This window comes from Pongo pygmaeus, chromosome 9 (genome assembly GCF_028885625.2).
Source record: "Pongo pygmaeus isolate AG05252 chromosome 9, NHGRI_mPonPyg2-v2.0_pri, whole genome shotgun sequence".
Lineage (NCBI taxonomy): Eukaryota > Metazoa > Chordata > Mammalia > Primates > Hominidae > Pongo > Pongo pygmaeus.
In genome coordinates, this window is record NC_072382.2 from 64234453 (window position 1) to 64257634 (window position 23182).

Genomic DNA, 23182 nt, shown 5'->3' on the forward strand with positions numbered 1-23182 from the left:
CAAAAATTCAAAAACATTAATTTTAACAACTGTATGTTTCCTTATAAGCATGTATCATATTTATGTAATCATTCCCCTACCAATATACATTTGTGTTGTTTCCAATTTTTCCCTAATTTGGAAAATGCTATAATGAATATCCCTGTAATCAAGATTATTACAGTAATTATGATTATTTCATTAGGTAATTCCATAAGAGAAATTATATAAAAAAATATGATTTTGCTTAAGGCTCCTGATAAATACTACTCAATTTCTATCCAGTTTTTATGGATTTATTTTCTTTTAGTAGGATAAGAGAATGTGTCTACCTCAACTGTGGCTTCACCAGCACTGAGCACCGTCACTGCATGTTACTGGGTTTTTACACATCAAATCAAATCAAATTTTACCTTTATAGAATAGTTGGTTACATTGTTCAATGATCATGATAGCATAATTGTCTCAGAATCAACCCAATGAGTTAGTCATTAGAATTGCAGGTAAGCAAGCTTAAAAATAGCACTTTCAATTAAAAATAAAATGATAGAATTCAACCTTGCATGTATTGCGCTCAATTTCTCGTTGTCTCTTTTCTTGTTCTTCCAACTCTCTCTCTTTCTGCACCAAGTTTTTAATATGTTCTGGGTATTCATCCACTTCTAGAAATTCTATTAGTAATAAAAACAGGATAAGACAGTGTCACTGAAACTGGGCTGTCTTTATTCATCCTGCTTCACTATGCTGTCATGGTATATACTTCTACTACAGCACTCACGGAGCTATATCTCCATTACAACCTTCTCTCAACTTGGAATACAAGCTTCATCCAGAAAAGGGTTAAGAGATAGTTAACAGGGACACATGATTAGGTCTCATATCTTAAAGAGCCATGTGTTTATTCAAAATGGCTCTTGGCTCCAGAACAACTCCAGTATGTGGATTAATATTTTAGAATGAAAAAGCTCTCTGCGACTTGAAAATAATTTCTGACTTCAAATCATGCCATCCCCATCAAACTGTGTGATCTTGGGCAAGTTTACTTCTCCAAATGTAAGTCTCTTCAGCTTATTAATATCATTACCCCATAAAGTTACTACCTGAGATACAATAAAACTTAATAAATGCTGCTGCTGTTGCTGCTACTGAGTACTACCTATTTGTTTACTATTATCTTTCCTGTGTTCTCAAAGCAGTCTTTAGCTGCCTCCTAACCAAAGAATGCAGAGTCATAAAACTGACACCTTCATCTATTGGATTTCTCCCTCTCTATATGGTCAAGATTCATTTGAATACAAAAAGGGATGATTATTTGTGATATAGTTTGGACATTTGTCCTCGCCCAAATCTCATGTTGAATTGTAATCCCCAATACTGGAGGTGGGACCTGGTGGGAGATGTCTGGGTCATGAGGGTGGATCCCTCATGGCTTGGTGCTGTCTTTGCGATACTGAGTTCTCATGAGTTCTGGTCATTTAAAAGTGTGTGGCACCCCTCCCCCAACCCCAGAACTTGCTTGCTCCTGCTTTTGCCATGTGAAATGCCTGCTCGCATACTGCCTTCTGACATGACTGAAAGCTCCCCGAGGCTTCATCAGAAGCTGAGCAGATGCTAGCATCATGCTTCCTGCAAAGCCTGCAGAACTGTGAGACAATTAAACTTCTTTTCTTTATAAATTACTCAGTTTTGGGTATTTCTTTATAGCAATGCGAGGACAGCCTGATATAATTTGTGAGGCTACTTTTAAACAATTAGTTAAAAGAAAAAGTATATGCAAAAAACCATTACTATAGACTCACATATAATCATTTTTACGAAAGTTTTTCTTAATAATTACAACTTCATATGTAACTCAAAGCATTCAAAGGGACAATATGAAATTATGACACCATTTAATAAAGCCAATGATTATTTGGCATTAAAAAGGGAAAAAAAATTTATCAAAAATAGCATGTGTCCATAAAAGGTAAAAAGCTGTTGCTTCTAGGAAAGAACTCTAATTTAAAAAATATTCCATGTCATATCATACAGCGCCCTCTGGTGCTTTATAAGAAAACTAGAGTTGGGGGAGTAAAAGAAGGCTGAGTTATTGCACTATTGGAAGGTTGGGTCCACATGAGGGGCATGAATTACAATACTGGCTCTGCTTCCAGATAGCTATGACCTGGGTCAGCTTACTCTTTGGGGTGGTTTCTTTATAATACAGTACAAATGATTACTTCTGCTCTTAAATCTCTGTTCTGAAATGACTTATTATAATTTCCATTTATTTTTTCATTAATTCCATAGTAAATTATTGAACATTACTATATGACAGATCCTAGAATATACTTTATGTGAAAAGATGAGTAAGTCCTAAGCCTTGTACCAATTGAATTCACCATCTAATGAGGGTTTACAAAAATGTGAATAAAAACATAATGCTTGAAACAGATTTACTAATAGCAATGGTAGTGTCTAAACAAAGGAAATATACTGAAATCAAAGATTGTGATTACATTTTTTTAATTATGAAAAGACTATGAACAAACACATCACCTGTATATGTATCTATACACACCCCCCTATATATTTGTAATACAGCCTGAGTCAGAATTAGCAAGAAAAAACAAACACTGCAATATTTTAAAAGCAATAATTCCAAAAATGTTATCATCCCTACATCAGACTGCACATAACATAATCTTACTACTAATAAACATTCAATTTATTTAATGTAGTTTTATCTCTTCATATATTAAAAAATAATTCAACAACATTTTTTCAAGGTCCTTACCATTTGGTATTATTTTGTAACAGTCTTTGTAAATAATTCTTCCAGGCATAAACAACTTAATTATCCTATCATTTAAAAGTAGTTATCTGGGTTTGCAAACTTACAAAAGAAATTAGTTTATAACACAAATTAAAATCAAATAACTGTAGGTAAACATACTTGCATTTCTGGCTGGATCCTTCAGTCTATAGATCAGCATATATGCATTTGTGGAACTAGTAGAAACATAAAAAAGATTAATAGGGACAAAAAGTAGATTAAAAAGATTCCACTTCTAAGCATGAAATATTTACTTTAAATTGTGATTTTTTAAACAAACAATTAGAAAATCATGCCACTGTTCATAGACACACTGAGATTTAAAACATTACAGACAAGAGGAAAATCTGTTTCCTCTTATCACATTTAGAGAAGATTCCGTATCTCCTCTTGGTAATATAGTAAAGTCTTCAACAAAACTGTGTATTGGAATATCTACATGCAACAGTTAAATCAGGGGCCAGCAAGTTGTTTCCAGCAAGGACCAAATAGTAAAAATCATAGGCTTTGCAGGCCATATGGTCTGTGCTGCAACTACTCAACTATGTTATTATAGTGTAAAAGCATTAACACATAATATAGAAACAAATGGCTATGTCAGTGTTCAAACTTTATTTCCAAAATATGGAGGCAGGTTGGATTTGGCTCATGGGTTGTAGTTTCTCAATCCCTTGGTTAAATCTTTGATGATAAAAAACACTGAGAAGTTATAATTAATTCTAACTTTTAAACACTGAAAATTAGGAAATTGCTTACCTTGCGAAAGCACTGGAATAATATCCTCTGCTTCCTGAAGATCCACCATGTGTTTTCTTAATGTCCTCTTGTGTTATCTGAAAATGTGTTACATGATTTTTTTTGCAAATTCTATAACACTATCACATTAATGTCAATATGTAACTCAATCTTTAACCTCAGAGTTAAATGCTATCAAAGACCTTCATGATTGCTCACACAGCTACCAATTCACAAAATTTAATCATAATCAGTGGCTGCTTGCCAGCCAGTCAGTTCTAGCATTCCTAATCACACGTGAAGCACAAGTAGCACCTATGAAGGTTCAGGCCCAGAGGAAAATTGGTAGTCTATCTCTGGAGATATTCAGCAAGCCCCAAACAAAACAAAGCAAAACAAAGAAATAATAAACAAAGGCAAGAACTTTACTAAAAGCAAAAATTAAAGACAGATTTGATATGGGTCTTAAGATGTATCACTAGACAGATTCACTCATTCTTAATAAACCTTAGTGTTGTTTAGAAACATCCTTACTCCCACCTTTCAGAGTAATAATCTCAAAGGACATCTCCTTACCCTGCTGACATGTTGATCATTGAAGCTGTACCACTGCTCATCACTGAATGACTTTATACATGCATAATAATGACCACCAGCAGCGCTCCCAGAATGAACCATAACAGAGAAAAGTTCATAGATCAAGGAATTCTAAGGGGGAAAAATAAAACTAATTCAGAGGAGAAGAAAACCACAACCCTTATTTGTGTATTTCCTATTCTCTGTTAACACACAGAGAAGTAACATGGTTAGTTGTCCTATATATTACAGGTCAACTTTCCCCTAAGGTAAAACAAAAATGGCAAGTTATCAAACAACTGTATATACCACAAGTTACACAAGTTTCATCAGTGCACTCTTTCACGTTTTAATTATGCTATAACCTTTGAAACCACATATATCTGTAAATATAAACTTACATATGTAAAAATTAAATAACAGTCTAAAATTTCAGAAGCAGACGCTAATTACAGTGCTGTTCTAAAATGCACAGTCGATAAAAAAAAATCCGAAGTAACGTACTGTTTCTTATTTAAATTCTATTTCCTTTACAAAAGAGCTGAGGAATATAATTATTTGGAATATCTTCTAATGTATTTATGCATTATCTGTGACATCATGATCTACTGATTTGTTCTCTCATATTAAGAATGAATCCTGAATTATACTATATCTACAATAAATTAAAATTATTTCTTTAGTTTCCTGTTCTGCAAACAATTCTTTAAAGTTTGGAACTAAAGATTATTTTAGGCAAACTTAAGTATTTGTGGAAGAAAATCAAGAAAAGAGACAACTTGTTTAAAAAAAAGAGGTCATTTATAATGACTTATTTTTATATTTAAGACAATCTTTTCTTTCAGAAGCCCATGCACTTCACAACTCCTAAGACAGTTTGAGATACTGGAGACTCTGCAGAACAGTAACTCTATCACAAAAAAAAGAACAGGTAGGAAGACAGAAACAGAGAAGGAGGTTAAAAAGGCAATTTGACATCAGAAGATTCCCAGTTTATGACAGACAAGCTTTATTTTATTTACTTTTCTACAAGTACTAGGGTTTCTCTTCTTTATTCTTTGCCTAAAAAGCGTTGTAGAGCCTTCTATAACTTTCAAGAAATTCTAATTTATCTTAAAATAACTTTAAACTTGACCACAACATATTGTTAATTAGTGAAATTTCTAGAACAAATTTTGAAAATGTCTGAAAACTTGTGTATATGGTTCAAATTTTATTCCTAAAACTAAAATTAATTACAGTGGTGATAGGGAGGAAGTTTCAGAATTTATTTGCAATCCAAAATGTGTTTAAAGCATTGAACAACTTATGAAATGTGGTAACCCCATGTTATTAAATTAAAATGCTTTGAATGTAGTAAATACACTAGACAAAATTTTGATATCACTGAATGATATGAACAATATCTTATCATAAGCAGTCTCCCCATTTAGAAAAAAAATAAACACAGAAAAAGCCTGCCAACCAACAGCTATACATTTTTTAAGTTTCATCATAATGATCAAAGCCAACATAATTATCTTCCTGGAAAATTCTAATAGTAGCAACTTCTAGATGACAATAACGGTGATATATTCAGAAGACTGAATTGCCTTCCAAATTAGAACTGTATATATCTATTTTAAAGCAAAGATAATACGGTCATGACAGAGTAAGGGTTCTCAAATGCAATAATTTTAGTTTCAAATCACAAATACATTGCCAAAAAGTAGGAAGGAAAGTGCCTTCATCCAAATGTAGCATGATAATTTGTAAATAAAATTACATAAAAATGTGTCCTAACATTTTCTTCTCTTTTACTACTATTTAACAAAGCAATACATTACTCTTAATTAAAAGGGGATACATCTTCAAACATGGTACTAGCAAACAGAATTACAAATTTCTAGATCTGGGTAGAACAGAAAGCATCTAGTCCAAATTCCTCCAAAATGTAGCAACTGAAAGGCACACAGATTAAATGATTTGTCCAAAGTGATACAGTTTATTTATGGCAAAGTAAGAACTAAAATCTAGATCATTTGGCCCACTAATGCAAGGGTCAAAGAATGAATATTTTAGGCTTTCTGGGCCATACGGTTTCTGTCGCAACTACTCAACTCTGTCATTATAGTACTAAACCAGACATACATAATATGTAAACAACCAGAGTGAATGTGTTCTGATAAATCTTTATTTACAAAAACTGGTAACACTAAGCAACAGACCTGGAAGCTCAACACCAAACAGAATAAATACCCACCCTGCCCAATAAACCAAAAACCGAAACAACAACAAAAAACAAAAACTCCCATGTTTAGGCATATCATGTTCAAACTGAACAAAACCAAAGACAAAAAAATCTTCAGGGGAGGCAGAGGGGAAAAACACCTTACCTATAGAGGAATAAGGATAAGAATTATAGCACATTTTTCATTATAAACCAAGCAACCAAGAAGAGCGTAATGAAATATTTCGTGTTGAAAGAAAAAGTACCACCAACCTAGAATTCTATATCCAGAGAAATAATCCTTTAAAAGTGAAGGAGAGAAACTAGAAATCAATAGCAAAAGGAAAACTGGAAAATTCACAAATATGTGTAAGTTGTTTTAAACAACACACTCTTGAACAACCAATGGGTCAAAGAAGAAACCACAAAGGAAATTAGAAAATATCTTGAGACAAATGAAAACAAAAACATACCAAAACTTATGCAATGAAACAAAAGAGGAAAGTTTATAGATGTCAATGCCTATACTAAAAAAAAAAAAAAAGAAGACATCTCAAATCAATAACCTAACTTTATACCACAAGGAACCAGAAATAGAAGAACAAACTAAGTTGGGGAGGAGGGATGTAAAAAAAGAAGAAGAAGAAGAAAAAAACTAGACTCAGAGTTAGCAGAAGGAAGGAAATAAAGATTAGAGCAGAAATAAATAGAGAATAGGAAAAAAAAATGAAACTAAGAGCTGGCTTTCTGAAAAGATCAACAAAGTTTACAAACCCTTAGCTAGGCTAAGAAAGAGACAAGACTCAAATAACAAAAATCAGAAATGAAAGAGGAGACATTATACTGAAGCCACAAAAATAAAAAGGATCATAAGAGACTGAAAAATTATATGCCAACAAATTAGATACCCTAGAAGAAATGGATAAATTTCTACAAACATAACAGCTTATGAAGGCTGACTCAAGAAGACATAAAAAATCTGAACACATCTATAACTAGTAAGGAGATTGAATCAGTAATCAAAAACCTCCCAAAAAAGAAAACCCCAGGACCAGGTTGCTTTGCTAGATAATTTTATCAAACATTTAAAGAATTAACACGAATCCTTCTCAAACTTTCTGAAAAAGCAAAAAGAAGAAAAACTTCCAAACTCATTCTATATGGTCAGCATGACTTTGTTACCAAAATTAGACAAAGATACTAAAAACTATAGAACGATATCTCTTTGATGAATATTCATGCATAAATCCTTAACAAAATACAAGCAAACCAAATTCAGTAACACACTGAAGGACTATACATCATGACTAAGTGATCAATGTAATACACTACATTAACAGAATGAAAAACAAAACCACAGGATCGCTTCAATTGATTAAAAAAAAGCATCTGACAAAATTAAACATCCTTTCATGATAAAAACACTCAACAAACTAGGAATAGAAGGAAATTATCTCAACATAATGAAAGCCTTATATGAAAACCCCACAGCTACCATCATATTAAGTGGTGAAAAACTGAAAGCTTTCCCTCTAAGATCGGGAACAAAGCAAAAATGCCCATTCATACACTTCTGTTCAACATAGCACTGGAAGTCCTAGCCACAGCAATCAGGCAAGAAGAAATAAAAGATATCCAAATAGGAAAGAAAGAAGAAAAATTATTTCTGTTCACTGATGACAATCTTGTATGTAGAAAATAAAGATTCCGCATTAAAAAAAACCCTAACAAGTAAATTCAACAAAAAGTGCAGGATACAAAATCAACACACACACAAATCTGTTGCATTTCTAAATACTAACAATTTATTGTTACACTAACACTAACAATCCAAAAAGAAAATTAAGAAAACAATTCCATTTACAATAGTGTCAAAGAGAATAAAATTCTTAGGAATAAACTTAACCAAGGAGGCAGAAGACTCATACACTGAAAAACCATAAAACATTAAGGAGGCCGGGTGCGGTGGCTCACGCCTGTAATCCCAGCACTTTGGGAGGCCGAGACACATGGATCATGAGGTCAGGAGATCAAGACCATCACGGCTAACACAGCGAAACCCCATCTCTACTAAAAATCCAAAAAAATTAGCTGGGCATGGTGGCCGGTGCCTGTAGTTCCAGCTACTCAGGAGGCTGAGGCAGGAGAATGGCGTGAACTTGGGAGGTGGAACTTGCAGTGAGCCGAGATCACACCACTGCACTGCAGCCTGGGCGACAGAGCGAGACTCCGTCTCAAAAAAAAAAAAAACCAAAAACAAAAACAAAAAAACATCAAGGAAAGAAATTAAAGACACGAATAAATGGAAAGACATCCCGTGTTCATGAACTGGAAGACTTAATACTGTTAAAATGTCCACACTATACAAAGTGATCTATAGGTTCAATGCAATCCTTATCAATATTGAAAATAGGAAAACAACAGAAAAAGTGAACAAAACCAAAAGCTGGTCCTTTGGAAGAAAAAAACCCTAATACAACTGGTAAATCTCTAATTAGGCTAACCAAGATTAAAAAGACAACACAAATTGCCAATATCCGAAATGAAAGAAGGTTCATCCCTGCATTAAAAGGACATTAAAGGACAATTAAAAAGACAATAAAAGAATACTTTGTATAACTCTATGCCCCCAAGTTCGATTACACAGATAAAACAGACCAACTTCTTAAAAATCACAAACCACCAGAACTCACAAAGGAGAAACAGGTAACCTGAAAAGCCCTATATCTATTATAGAAATTAAATCAATTGATCACTTTCTAAAAAAGAAAGCACCAGGCCCAGATAATTTCCCTGGTGAATTCTACCAAATATCTAAGAAACAATACCAAGTCTCCACAATCTGTTCCAAAAATAAAGGGAGAGGGAACATTCCCTAACTTATTACATGAGCCCAACATCACCAAAAGCAGATAAAGACACTATGAGAAAGGAAAACTACAGATCAATGCATCTCATGAACACAGATGCAAAAATCCTCTGCAAAATATTAGCAAATCAAATCAACAATGTATAAAAAGAAATACACACCATGACAAAGCAGGATTCATTACAGGTATGCAAAGACAGCTTAACATTTGAAAATCAATCTATGTAATTCAGGCTGAAGAAGAAAAATTACATACATGATCATATCAACTGACAGAGAAAAAAAAATCTGGAAAAATCCAATACCTATTCATGATAAAAGTTTTCAGCAAAGTAGGAAAAGAACATAAAAAACTGAAAGTCAACATCACACTCAATGATAAGAAACTGAAAGCTTTCCTCTGAAGACTGGGAACAAGGTAAGGATGTTCTCCCTCACCACTCTATTCAACACCGCATTGGAAGTCCCACAGACTGCAGTGAGACAAGAAAAAGGCAGGCAGATGGGAAAGGAAGAATACTGTCTTTATTTGCAGATGAAATGACAGTGTATGTAAAAACACAGGCAAGGGCCCAGATTTGGCTCTTGAGTTATAGTTTGCCAACTCTTGCTAGAATGCCATGTTGCTATACTAAGTTACAATGTACTTATTACATTATTCATTACATAGGATCCCTGCTCAACTGTCTTCCCTGAATGAAACAGATAATTTTAAAAGGTAAAGGATGGTGGTGATAATTAGAAGAATGGCCTTGGTCTAAAAACAGATTTATGAAAGTAAAACTCTATTTTTAAATACTGCCTTAAAAATCCCTATATTTAATGACTCTGTAATACTTGAGTTAGTGATCAGTCTTCACATTACTGGTTTATTATTCACACCATGCTCAAGACATTTTATCTATAATCTTTCCCTCAATAAAACAGAATATATATGGGAAAAAAAATGGTCTAAAAAACCCTTAAAGTTATTGACACAGGGGCAAGATCCTATCCCAGAGATTATCCAATCCTGTGGTTTTCAAATGATAATCCATGGAACTATACCATTTTCCAAAGTGTCTTGAGGACTATCGAAGGACAAGGGAGAAAGACTGGGGGCTTTGGCATTTCCCTACTCAGAAAGATCAGATCTATTATTAATTGTCTCATAAAGTGTTCCATGGCCAGACTTTTAAAAATCAATGACTAATCCAACATTTTCCTTTTCTATATAAGAAAACTCAGACAAAATTTATAGACACTTGCTGCAACCTTAAAGGCAGAGGTGGTAATAGAATCTTGGTTTCTTGACTATTAGGCATCGTTTCTATATCATCCTGCTTGCTTAGACAGTTAAAGTATGGTCTCCCAAAAATTAATGTTCTTACCTGTAAGCAGTTTTTCCTGAAGTTTAATTATAGTCATGTATATATATATGCACAAAAAAAACTATATTTGAGAAGTCTTAACTTTCAAAAATTAAGTTTCTTTTAAAGAGAACTTTATCAGTCACAACAGCTATAGAATTATATAGGAAGTCAGAGATTATTCTCACTTTCAACTAAAAAATGCAAACTATAAAAGGTACCTTTTCAAGTCCAGATTTTGAGATCTTTTCAGTTCCACTATTGGTTTCAAGGCAGATTCCTTCATCAACACCATCATCATTGGAGAAATCGTTGCTCATCTGATCACTGTGACAACTACCTTCATTTTCTGCTCCACTGTCAGTGCAACTTTCAGTCTGAGGAGATTTCTTAATAAGACATAATTATCTTAGTTATAAACAAAATACAGAGAAAATATGTTCAACAAAACTTTGTACCTATATACTGCTAATATTTTCACACAATTTAACATATGAGTAAAAATATTTTACTTTAAGTACATTTATTTTCTCTTAAAAATGAGACCTTAAGTAAAATTAAACAAGCAACAGTGTATTTTAAAAGCATTTCTATCATGTCCTTAAAATTCTAATACAACCAATTAGTGATTCAGAATTCTATTAAACCTCATTTATGTTTACTGTTACAACATAATGGTTGAAATTATCATTTCTTTTAGCAAAATCCACAAAATCAGAGAAGCTGAGCACCAAAATGAGCTTCTGGTGTTCTCAAATCATGAAAGAACATAATTTCTTTTCTTGAACAAAAATTTCAACTTGGTTTATCAGTGCATTAGGTATTACAGATAATTAGAAAGAGAAACAAGACATTGTATTCATCCTTAAGAATTTTATAGGCTTCTTACAGGAAGTAGAACTATAATGGTTACAGCACATTATACTTTTCTACTTTATGGTTTTTGAATCACATTCACACAAATTTAATTTGAAGAATTCTCTTTGTTAGAAACCCCCAAACAATCCTTTCCCCTCTTTAACGTTTTATATACATCCCTAAAAATGTTTTTATTTAAATAATTTGAGAATTTTCTAAGATGCAGGTTTTTGAAATGTGTAAGGCATTGCATAGAAGTTCTTGAGTGAAACCAAGCAACACACAATAAGCACAAACTTTTTGCCAGGAACTCTGTTGCAGGTACTACATCTAATATACAGTCTTCATCTCTCAAGAAAGTTAGGTTCAAGGAAAAATGGAGGTGAAATCCAGCTATAGATTTAAGTCCAAAGAGATATAATTCCTGAAACTTCTTCAGCTGAGCCAAAACATTTCTTGTCCCAAGAACTAAACCTAGAACTCTCTAGAAAGTTTCTACTAAGCTTCATATATAGGTTTTCCTTCTTTGGAAAAAATTTTCCTTTATGAGAAATATATTAGGCATATTCAGAAGACCAATCTACTACTGATCTCTATTTGAGTAGAAATCTTACAAAGATTATGTCTCCTCTGAAAGTCTGGCACACTTTGGGTAGATTTCCTAGCTTAAGCGCAACTGTCTGAGACATTATTTTAAATTAAACTTTTCAAAATGTTATTGGTCATAGTTACCATTCAATGAACAGCTACTTCATCTAAGGCATCTGGAAATGAGGCTCAAAAGGTTTTATGAATTATCCAAGGTCAAGAGGCTACAAGTAGCAGGACAAGAATTTGAATCCACATCTAGCTATGCCTAAAACATGTGCTCTTCTATACCAAACTGCCTCATAGTACTTAATAGTACTAAATAAAACTTAGTGAATGTTTAAAATTATTTTTGAACTCCTGGAAAAAGGCATTTTTTATAACTATAGTAATCAGTTCCAGTAAAAAAACAAAACAAAACAAAAAAAAACGCTTCAGGGTAATTCTGAGAATAAAGATTTATCACTTTGAAATAATTAGCCTAAGTGATTATAAGTATTCCACATAATAAAATCAGAAGAGTTTCCAAAATAATAGAGTGGAATATTGTAAGTCTTTCATTGAATAAGGATAGAAGAACCAGAGAACTTTGGGAGGCCAAAGTGTGGGAAGAAATTGATAAGCATTACATCATGTGTCACTTCAAATCCCATGCTTAAATTATTTAAATAAAGTTTCAAATTGAAAAAATTAAAAAAGGAAAACAGACAAAATAGCAAATACAAAATAGCAGGTAAATACAAGAAATTAAGCCCATGCTATTCAGTTGGTTCATTCATTCCATCATAGGCATTGTCTGCATTTATTATAGATCAGAAACATGAGTATGGCTTACCTTCAGGCTGGTTTCAATAACGATGAAATTATAAAACATAAGATTATCACTCAACTTCAAGAAATAATTCCAAAGCTGAGTTCCTTATTGTCTTTTCAAAGAGTATCATAAGTTACTCTGATCAAACAAGAATATTTAAAATATAATTTATGCAGTCAGGAAAAGCTTATACAAAGGTAAGTCGTTTTATTGAATTCCGCATTAGAAAATAAGAAAGAAAAAGTTTCCATCAAGAAGATAGTCTAAATGACATCAGTGTTGTTACCTCAAACAGCTCTTTCAAAAACATGACTGACTAATGTGGATTAATGAAAAATACTTTAAAATAACAAATATTTACCTCATCTTCAACATCAATAAATGTACTCATATCTAGTTCCTCGGGAAATGTCATTCGATCATTCAGTTTAATCCTATGCATGGTTGTATAATCAAAATCGAATCTTTTCAGCTGTAAGGTCAGCAGATAAGGAAAATGCAAAAACCGAAGGCCCTAAAAAACAAACAACAAAAAGGGGGAGACTCTATTGAATATGAAATATTATCTCAGATTCCCAAGTATTAATCTCTACATGGCATTTACCTTCCGTGCATCACACTTCTTCTTACAACGTTCACAAAAATACTGATTTGGGCCATCCAGAATCTCTGGCTGAATAAATGCATGCAATGCTTCTTCCTAGTTAGAAAAAAATTTGTTTTATAATTACTTAAAATATTATATTAATGACAAAATCCTGAATAAAAAAGACTGCAATTACTAAAACAGTTGTAAGTAGAATGGTTAGAAATTTAGGAACTCAAATGTACCAAGGAAAATTATCAACAGTAAAATAATATTATCACTATAAAAATTAAGCAAAAAAAATTATTTCATTCTACACAAGATTTGCCTTTCTTAGTATTGCAGTATCACAGTCATTTCAACCTGATTTTCATTGACTTTACATTGCAGTGTTTGGCTAAATAATCTCTAAAAATATCCTCAGTCCCTAGATAAAAAGTAATTCCACACTTCTAAGAAAAGCAGCTGCATGCATCATTTCAATCTTCTTATAAAAGGAAGCATTTAAAACTGTACAGTAAATATCAACGTTCTCTAAAGAATTCACACTTTTCATACACTTAAAAATCATGTAAGCATCTTTAATTGCCATAGTTAGGATCAGTCAGTAATCTGCCACTGCACTAGTTATAAAGATTGAAAAACACTGTGCAACCTTCTGTGTGTGTGTGAGATACTGCTCCATTTGGAAATATAATGAGGATCCTGGATTGTTAATTTGGTAGAACCGTGTGGTTCTCTTTTCTCCATACGGCATTACAACAGAAGTAAGAAACTTCATATAAATACTGTTAAAGAATCAGTGGCATAAAGTTAATTTTTATTTTAATAATTGGTTTTTCACAATTAAAAAATTAGTTAATATGGCATATAAGATTGGACGCATAATCTCAAATTTCATCTGATGTTCTCTCTTTTCTTCACACATGGGCTAAGCAGAACTACTGATAATATTACACATAAACTAAAAGAAATGGAATCATTAAGACACAGTATCTTCAAATATTTTTCTTTTGATATAGGACAAGCTGTTCCTCAAAAGATAAAGGAGCTTAATGGTCGTAGTTGCAAAATAGCTGGCAAAGCTTAGAAAACTACTGTCCACATATTGTTTGATAGAGCTCACTTTGGAACAAGATAAAAATAAGAAAAGACATAGATATTCAAAGGTGTCTAAACCCATCTGATCCCCTATTTTGTTCTCAGAACACAAGGAAACAAATGGAGAAGAAACCAAACGGCTAGGTTTTTTTCCACATGACCATGCATTTTATTGGTGGTCAAATGACACATTTAGAAAAAAAATTTTTTTTTTTCCTCTCAGGCATATTTTAGGGGGAAAAAAGGCAAGTTCTATAAAAAATAACAGAAAAACAAGCTTTAAAGAAATTACATCTATAGCTTAACACAGACTGATACTAAATGTCAGGCTTTCCAAACAGCGGTAATTTGAACTGGTAAAAACTCAATATTCAAAAAAGGATGGGGAGAGAGGAAGAGTGAGATAATTATGTAACTCAAATTCTACTTTGGTATGTGTGTATTGGTCTCCAGCTTATAGTTAATACCTAGAGATCTTTAAAAAAAATTAAAACTTGGAGAAAAGCTTAAAGAACAGAGAACTCTCAAATACTTTACTCATATTCATCAACTTTTAAACATTTTTGCCAATTTTGCTTTCTCTCGCCCAACCCAACATTATTATGTATCTTTGTTTTAGCCATTTGAGAGTAGGTTCACACCTCATCATGCTTTGCCTCTTAACTTCAATATGACTTTTTAAGAATAAAGATATTCTTACACAAACAGTAATCAAACTCTGGAAAATTTAATATTGATAAAGTACTTTCATCATCCATATTCCAATTCTGTCAATTACCTTAATAATGTATTTCTCTCCATCTAGTACACAGTCTATCCCAAGGCCACAAATTTTGTTTGGTCTCTTGAGATTCCTTTAATCTCGAGGCATTCCAGAGTTTGCCTTTCTTTCGTAACACTGATATTTGTTGAAGAACAGAGGCCACTTATTTTATAAAATGTTCTGCAATTTGGGTTTGTCTGATGTTCTTCATTATTAGATTTATACATTCCTTGCTAGGCTACTATGACATTAGCAAAGACGTGCCCTTCTAAGGGTAGCATAGTCACAGGCCATGATGTACCTAACTTTCTCTTTGGTGATATTAGCTTTAATTATCTGGTCAAGGTATTGTCCAGTCTCTCTACCATATAGTTATTATTTTTACTCTCGCAGCTAATAAGCAATCCGTAAGGAGATACTTGGAGACCATGCAAAAATCCTGAGCCTTACCAAATCTTCCACCCTTGATTTTAACAACCACTTACAGATTCCTGCCTAAATCAAATTTTAATGTTTGCTTTCTGAACCAACTTGAAAATCTTTTTAATAGGCAATTTAAGCCCACTCATATTTGATATGACTGATATGCTTGGTCCTATCTCAGTCACTACTGTGTAATTACTGTATGTGTTAGGTAACATTTATTGTGTTCCTTTGTTATTTTTTACATTTTCTTTTGGTATTTAGCAAGGTTTGTAATTTTATTCTACAGTTACTTTTGCATTTATAGTTTTGTTAGTGTCCTTGGACCTCTTTTTTTCCCACCCACCCCCACCCTGTTTACTCTTTCTTAAGCTTTCAGTGTCTTCAAGTTTTAAATGGTCTCCTTTATTCCCCACCCACACAACAGTCTGTGATCTTATTCTGCTTTCCCTTTCTCTCCCCCTTCTAAAAAGTGGTATTATTTGTACTTTGTCTAACATGTAACATTTCATACTATTCTGCTACCCGTGTTCCCACCCTTGTATTTAGGCCTTAATTTAATATAGTAAGTGCTCACAGTTCTTTTGCCGAAGCTGCCCCAGTGATCTCTTGGTTGGGTTAAGCTCATCCTCTAATGAACTCCTCAATGGCTCATGGATATAATACTCAATGAGTTCTTGAATATTCAAACTTGTCTTTTTATAGCTGTCATAATTAAGAAAAACTTGCCCGGCTATCAAATTCTTGGCTGGTACTTTCTTGAATTTCTGGAAATTGCTACTCTGTTGGCAGGACTTGCATGTTGTTCTTCTGAAATGTGATGCCAACCCAATTCATCTTTTTTTTCAGATGAGGTCTTGCTCTGTCATCCAGGCTGGAATGCAGTGGTGTGCTGGCTCACTGCAGCTTTGAAATCCCTGGCTCAAGCAATTCTCTTACCTCAGCCTCCTGAACAGTTAGGACCACAGGCACATGCCACCACAACTGATAACTGTTTATTTTTTTTGTAGAGACATGGTCTCAATATGTTGCCCAAACTGGTCTCAAACTCCTGGGTTCAAGGGATCCTCCTGCCTCAGCCTCTCAAAATGCTGGAATTACAGGCATGAGCCACTGAGACCGGCCTCAATTCATCTTTAATAGTTTACTAAAATACATCTCAGAGTTTATCATTTCAGGTCCTTCAAAAGGTAGACTTGACATTTCCCTTATTCCCAGAAAGTTTCTCTGAATTCTAGTTTATCTATTAGTTCTGGTCCACTGTTTTATTTTTCTTCTTCACAGACTCCAATTATGCTGGACACCCTTTGCTGGTCTTCTCTTTCAATATTTTTTTTTTTTCTGAGATCCTTTTTACTTTTACAAAACTCTCATTTCCATTCAATGTCCTTCATTAGATCTTCTTTCTATTTTCTCTTGAGCATTTTGTAATTTATTCTTCACTTCTAAGATATTTTTGTCTTTTTCTTCTGTTTCTTTCCTGAATTTGATGAATTCCCACTTCATTTCTTACAGCATTGTTTTTGTTTTTTAAATCTATTTCTTTGCTTAAGTTTTTGGATACCAGGTTTTGTTCTGCTCATTTGAGAATATTTAATTCAGTCAGAGTACCATGTTGATAATTCCAGAGTGACAACAGTTTCATATTCTAGATCTTACTGCTCCCCATATATTATGCAAAATGTAATTCTGCACATCTTTTTATTTATTTATTTGAGACAGGATCTCACCATGTTGCCCAGGCTGGTCTCAAACTCTTGGGCTCAGGCAATCCTCTGCCTTGACCTCCCAAAGTGCTAGGATTACAGGCTTGAGCCACCATGCCCAGCCTGCACATCCTTTTACACTACAATTTTCAGAATTCAGGATAGAACATAAATAATTCTTACATCCTTAGTTCTCCAACCAAAAACAATACGGGTTATTCCAATTTTAGAGCTAATGCAAATAATCCAGGCACAGTGCAATAGAAAGGTATATGCAAGGAATGGTATTGCCTATAAATCCTTTTTTTAACCATTTATATGTATATATGAATTATTCATCAATTAAAATCTATTTAATTTTGAATAGAGAAATGAGTGTTAAAACACCATACTTCAATTTTTACATGAACAAAAAAAGAAAGTAGATCTACCATTGAGAATTATTTCCTGATTTTGATGTACTAAGCAATTTTGGTACTACTGATATACAGGAACATGATGTTTCCTTAAAAATATATTCAACTGTCTTTCCCAGAATATATACTTTAATATTACTACTTTTTAACTAGGAAAAGGGCTATATACTTTTACCTAAGCTGTCTACTTTTTTTTTCATTGAAACTTTTGAGATAATTGTAAATTTATGTGCAATCGTAAGAAATAACATACAGAGACCTCTTGTACACTTCCCCCCATTTACTGGAAACATTTTGCAAAACTATAGCATATCATAACCATGATATTGACACTCATACACCTATCTAATTCAGATTTTCCCAGCTTTAGTGCACTCATTTGCCTGTGTATATGTGTCTATTAAGTTCCATACAATTCTATCACCTGTAGAGGTTCATATATTCAACGCCTGTCAAGAGACTGAACAGTTCCTATGCAAGGATAACTTGTGCCACCCTCTTATAGCCACAACCACCTGCTTCTCCTCTCCCTGCTCCCACCAAATCCGTAAGACCTGGTAATGGTTCATCTGTCCCACAGTTCTAAAATGTTGTCATATCAAAAGTATTACATAAATGGAATCATAAAGTATGTAATAACCTTTTGGGACTGGCTTTTTTTTCACTCGGAATAATTCCCTGGATATTCTTTCAAGTTTTTGTGTTTATTAATAGTTTGTTCCTTTGTATTGCTGAGTACTAGTTCATGGTTTGTAGGAACCACAGTTTGTTAAACCATTCACTTATTGAAGCAGATATGGGCTGATTCCAATTTTGAATATTAAAAACAAAGATGGAATAAATATTTGTGCACAGATTCTCATGTAAACATAAATTTCAATTTTTCTGGGATAAATGACCAAGAGTTCAATTGCTAGAGTTTATGGTAATTGCACGTGTCATTTTATAAGAAACTACCCATAACATTTCACATTCCCACCAGCAGTGTATGCGTGATACAGTTTCTCCACATAGTCACCAGCTTTCCATGCTGTCATTATTTGTAGCCATCTGGCAGGTAAAGAATAATATATTCATTATGGTTTGAATTTGCATTTCCCTAATAGCCAGCAATGTTGAATATCTTTTCTGTATTTGACATTTGTATATCCTCTTTAATGAAATGTTATGTCTTTTGCCAATTGTCTAGATGAATTTTTCTAAACTGATGTTTTGAGAGTACTTTATATATTCTAGATATGAGTCCTTTGTCATATAGATAGCTTGCAAATATGTCTGGAGCTTCTCTTTATCATATGGGCTTTCAGAGAGTAAATATTTTTAATTTTAATGTTTGCTAATTGTCCCTTTTGTAGACTGTACTTTTGATAGCAAATCTAAAAACTCTTTGCTTAGCCCAGATCTGGAAGACTTTCTCCTATGTTTTTTCTAAAAGTTACATAGTCTTACATTTTACATTTAAGTGTATGACTCATTTTGAGTTAATTTTTGTATAAAGTCATTTAAGTCAAGGTTCATTTTTGTGATATGGATGTCCAGTTGTTCTATCATCATTTGTTGGAAACACCATTTTTCCTCCATTGACTTGCTTTTGTGTCTCAGTCAATAATTAGTTAGGCATATTTGTGTGGATCTATTTCTGGGTTTTCTATTCTATTCCACGGATCTATTTGTCTACCCCTCTGCCAATATCACATAGTCTTGATTACTATAGCCATATAATAAGTCTTTTTGGCTAAGTAGTATTCCATTCGAAATCACGTAGACTGGTAACTTCCACTTTATTTTTATTTTTTAAAACTCTTAGTTATTCTAGTTTCTTAGGCTTCCATATACATTTTGGAATAAGCTTGTATATGTCCTCAAAAAATCTTGCTGGACTTTGATAGAAACTGCATTAAGACTATGTAATTATCTTTACTATATTGAATCTTCCAATTAACAAGTACAGTATGTTTCTCCATTTACTTAAATATTCATTTCAGTTTTTTTGACACATAATACTGTAAATATTTATGAAGTACATGTGATACTTGATACATGCATAGAATCAAGTCAAGGTATTTGGGATATCCATCACCTTGAACATTTATCACTTCTTTGTACTGGGAACATTTAAAATCTTCTATTCTAGCTATTTTGAAATACACAATATATTGTTAACTATAGTCACTCTAATCTGCTCTCAAACACTAGAACTTACTGCTTCTATCTAACTGTATGTTTGTACCTATTAACCAACCTGTCTTTATCCCCGCCTCTCTCAAACACACTGTTCCCAGCCTCTGGTAACTATCATTCTACTCTCTACCTTCATGAGATCAGCTTTATTTTTAGTTCCCACACGTAAATGAGAACATGTAATATCTGTCTTTCTGGTACTAGCTTATTTAACATAATCTTTTCAAAGTTTTGTAGTTTTGAACACATAGGTCCAGTACATTTTTTGTTGGATTTCCATCTTTTTTCTTTTTGCAAAATTATAAATGGTGTTGTATTTTAAACTTCACTTTCTACACGTTCATTGTTAGTATCTTGAAATACAATTTATTTTTTATGTTATTTTTATCCTGCTACCTTGCTAAACTCATGTATTAGTTCAGGTTTTTTGTTTTTTGTTTTTTGTACAAGCCTTGGAATTTTCTACATAGATAATTATATCACCTAAAAATACAGACAATTTTACATCTTCCTTTAGTAGTGCTTTTCATTTCCTCTTCTTACCTTACTGTGTTGGCTAGGACTTCTAGGACTATGCTGAAAAGGAGTGGTAGGAGCAGACATCCTTGCCTAGACAAGCTTGCCATTCCCTAGGAAGAAAGCAGTCTCTCACCATGAAGTATGATGTTAGCTATAGATATTTTAGGTATGTTTTTTAATCAAGTTGAGGAAATTTCCCTCTATTCCTAGTAGTCTGAGTTATAAGTGAATTATGAATTTTATTAAGCGCCTTTTCTAAATCGATATGATCGTATGAATTTCCTTTTTTTGCCTGTTAATATGGAAGATTATACTCATTGATTTTTAAAATACTGACCAGTCTTGAATCCCGGAAATCAATCCTACTTAGTCACATTATATAATTCTTTTTATAAATTGCTTAATTCCATTTGCTAATATTTTGGAAAGAATTTTCCCAACTATACATATAAGGGATATTGTTTTTTTTAAGAACTGTCTTGGTTTAATATCAGGTAAGAATAGTGTCACAGGACTATCGGTTTCCTCCTCTTTTTTTCTTTTTTTTGAAAAGAAATTGTATAGACCTGGTGTTCACTGTCCTTCGAATGTTTGATACAAGTATCCAGTGAAACAATCAAAATTTGGAGATTTCCTTTTCAAGAGGTTTTAAATTATAAATGTAATTACCTTAACAGTTACAGGGCTATTCAAATTATCTAATTCCTATTGAGTTATTTTCAAAGAATTGGTTCATTTTATCTAAGTTGTCAAATTTATGTGTGCAGAGTTGTTTGTTGTGATCCCTTTGATATCTGCAAGATCTATAGTTATATCCTTTTCATTCCTGATACTGGAAATTTTTGTCTTCCCTTTTTCTCTGTCAGTCTTGCTATTTGTCAATTTTATTGTCTTTTCAAAGAGCCAGCCCTTTGTTTTGCTGACTTCCTCTACTGTTTTCTCATGTTCAATGTTACCGATTTCTCTGCTTTTCTTTATTATGTCCTTCCTTCCACTTACTTTGGGTTTCTTTTGCTCTTCTTTTTTCAGGTTAGGTGGAAGCTTAGATTACTGATCTGGCCCTTTTCCTGTCTTTTAGTATAAGCATTTAATACTGTGAGTTTCCCTCTCGGTATTGCTTTAGTTGTGCCTCAAAAAAATTCATTATGTTTTACTTTTCATTAAGTTCAAAATATTTTTAAAATTTCCCTTGATACTTCCTCTTTGACCCATGGATCATTTAGAAGCATTATTTCCCAAGTGTTTTGTGATATTCCTGTCTGCTAATCTGATTCCACTGTTGTTGAAAAAAATCACACATTCTATGATTTTAAATTTTTTGAGGTCTTATGGTCCAGAGTATATGGTCTATCCTCGTATATATTTAATGCACACTTGAAAAGGATGTGTATTCTGCTGCTGTTGGGTGAAGCACTTTAGCAATGTTCATTAGATCTGTTGGTTGATGGTGTTGCTGAGTTCTACATCTTTGCTATTTCTGTCTAGTTGTTCTACCTATCAGTAAGAGAGGGAGGCGTGCTGAAGTCTGCAACTGTAATTGTAGATTTGTCTTTTTCCTTTTAGTTCTGACCGTTTTTCCTTCATGTATTTTGGCAGCTGTGTTATTTTCTGCATACACATTTAGGATTGTTGTCTTCTTGGTTGTCTGACACTTTTATTACAAGATAACACCCCTCTCTGTCTCTGGTAATTTTCTTTGCTCTAAAGTCTTCTTTATCTGACACTAACATGGCCATTCCTGATTTCTTTTGGTTTATTGTGTTTGGGGTTTGCTTAGCTACTCAGATCTGTAGGTTTATGCCTTTTGCTAAATTTGGAACATTTTCATCCACTATTTCTTTGTACCTGCCTTCTTTTTCCTTATTCATCTCCTTCCAGGACTTTAATGACACAAGTGTTTTACCTTTTGCTCTCCTTCCAGTATTCCAATGACACAGTGTTAAACCTTTTGTTATAGTCCCATAAGTCCTTGAGGACACATATTTTTTTTCAGTCTATCTTCTCTCTGCTGTTTAGACTGGGTAATATCTATCATTCTATCTTCAAGTTCACAGATTTGACCTACTGTCTCTTTCATTCAGCTGTTCAGCCTATCCACTGGGTTTTTAATTTTGCTTATTGCAGTTTTCAGTTCCAAATTTTCATTTCTTTATATCTCTGATTCCCTAAAATTTTCATTGTTTTCAGTGTGCTTAGGATTGCTCACTGAAGTGTTTCTATGACGGCTGCTTTAAAATATTTATCAAATAATCCTAACATCTTTGTCATTTCAGTGTTTATGTCTACTGGTTTTCTTTTTTAACTCAAACTGAGATTTGTGATTTTTTAATTGAAACCTGGACATTTGGGGTGTTATGAGATTCTGGACCATATTTAAACCTTCTAGTTTAAATGCCTCCTTTGACACTGTACCATCTGGGGAAAGGGCTCTGCCATATTAGTGCCAGATGGCATTAGAAGTCCAGGTTTCCCTCTTGGCCTATGTGGACACCTGAATGGAGGAAGCTCCTTGTTAGTGCTGGGCAGGGAAAGGAATTCTGGGTATTTAGTAGGCCTCTGCTGATATAATCTTGGCTGTAAGGGGCAGGAGTATCTCAGTACTACACCCCAACACTGACACAAGCAGGAGGGGCTCGCCTCCTTACCCCTGGGAGGTGGTGAAGGAACAGAGAATCTAGGCTCCCCACTCAGCACT

At 33.4% G+C, this 23182-nt stretch overlaps 1 protein-coding gene across 8 annotated transcripts in view; it reads right to left on the reverse strand.

The window, feature by feature from the left end:
- The window catches only part of USP47 (ubiquitin specific peptidase 47), a 116575-nt gene that overhangs the window by 23293 nt on the left and 70100 nt on the right, over positions 1 to 23182 (reverse strand). For all 8 annotated transcript variants that reach the window (XM_063671149.1, XM_054437473.2, XM_063671148.1 and 5 more), the window contains 7 exons: positions 13397 to 13492; positions 13154 to 13306; positions 10754 to 10921; positions 4106 to 4237; positions 3551 to 3627; positions 2915 to 2970; positions 538 to 650 (listed from right to left, as the gene is read on the reverse strand). In XM_063671149.1, the coding sequence (XP_063527219.1) occupies positions 538 to 650; positions 2915 to 2970; positions 3551 to 3627; positions 4106 to 4237; positions 10754 to 10921; positions 13154 to 13306; positions 13397 to 13492 (795 nt within the window). The remainder of the gene's footprint in view (positions 1 to 537; positions 651 to 2914; positions 2971 to 3550; positions 3628 to 4105; positions 4238 to 10753; positions 10922 to 13153; positions 13307 to 13396; positions 13493 to 23182) is intronic.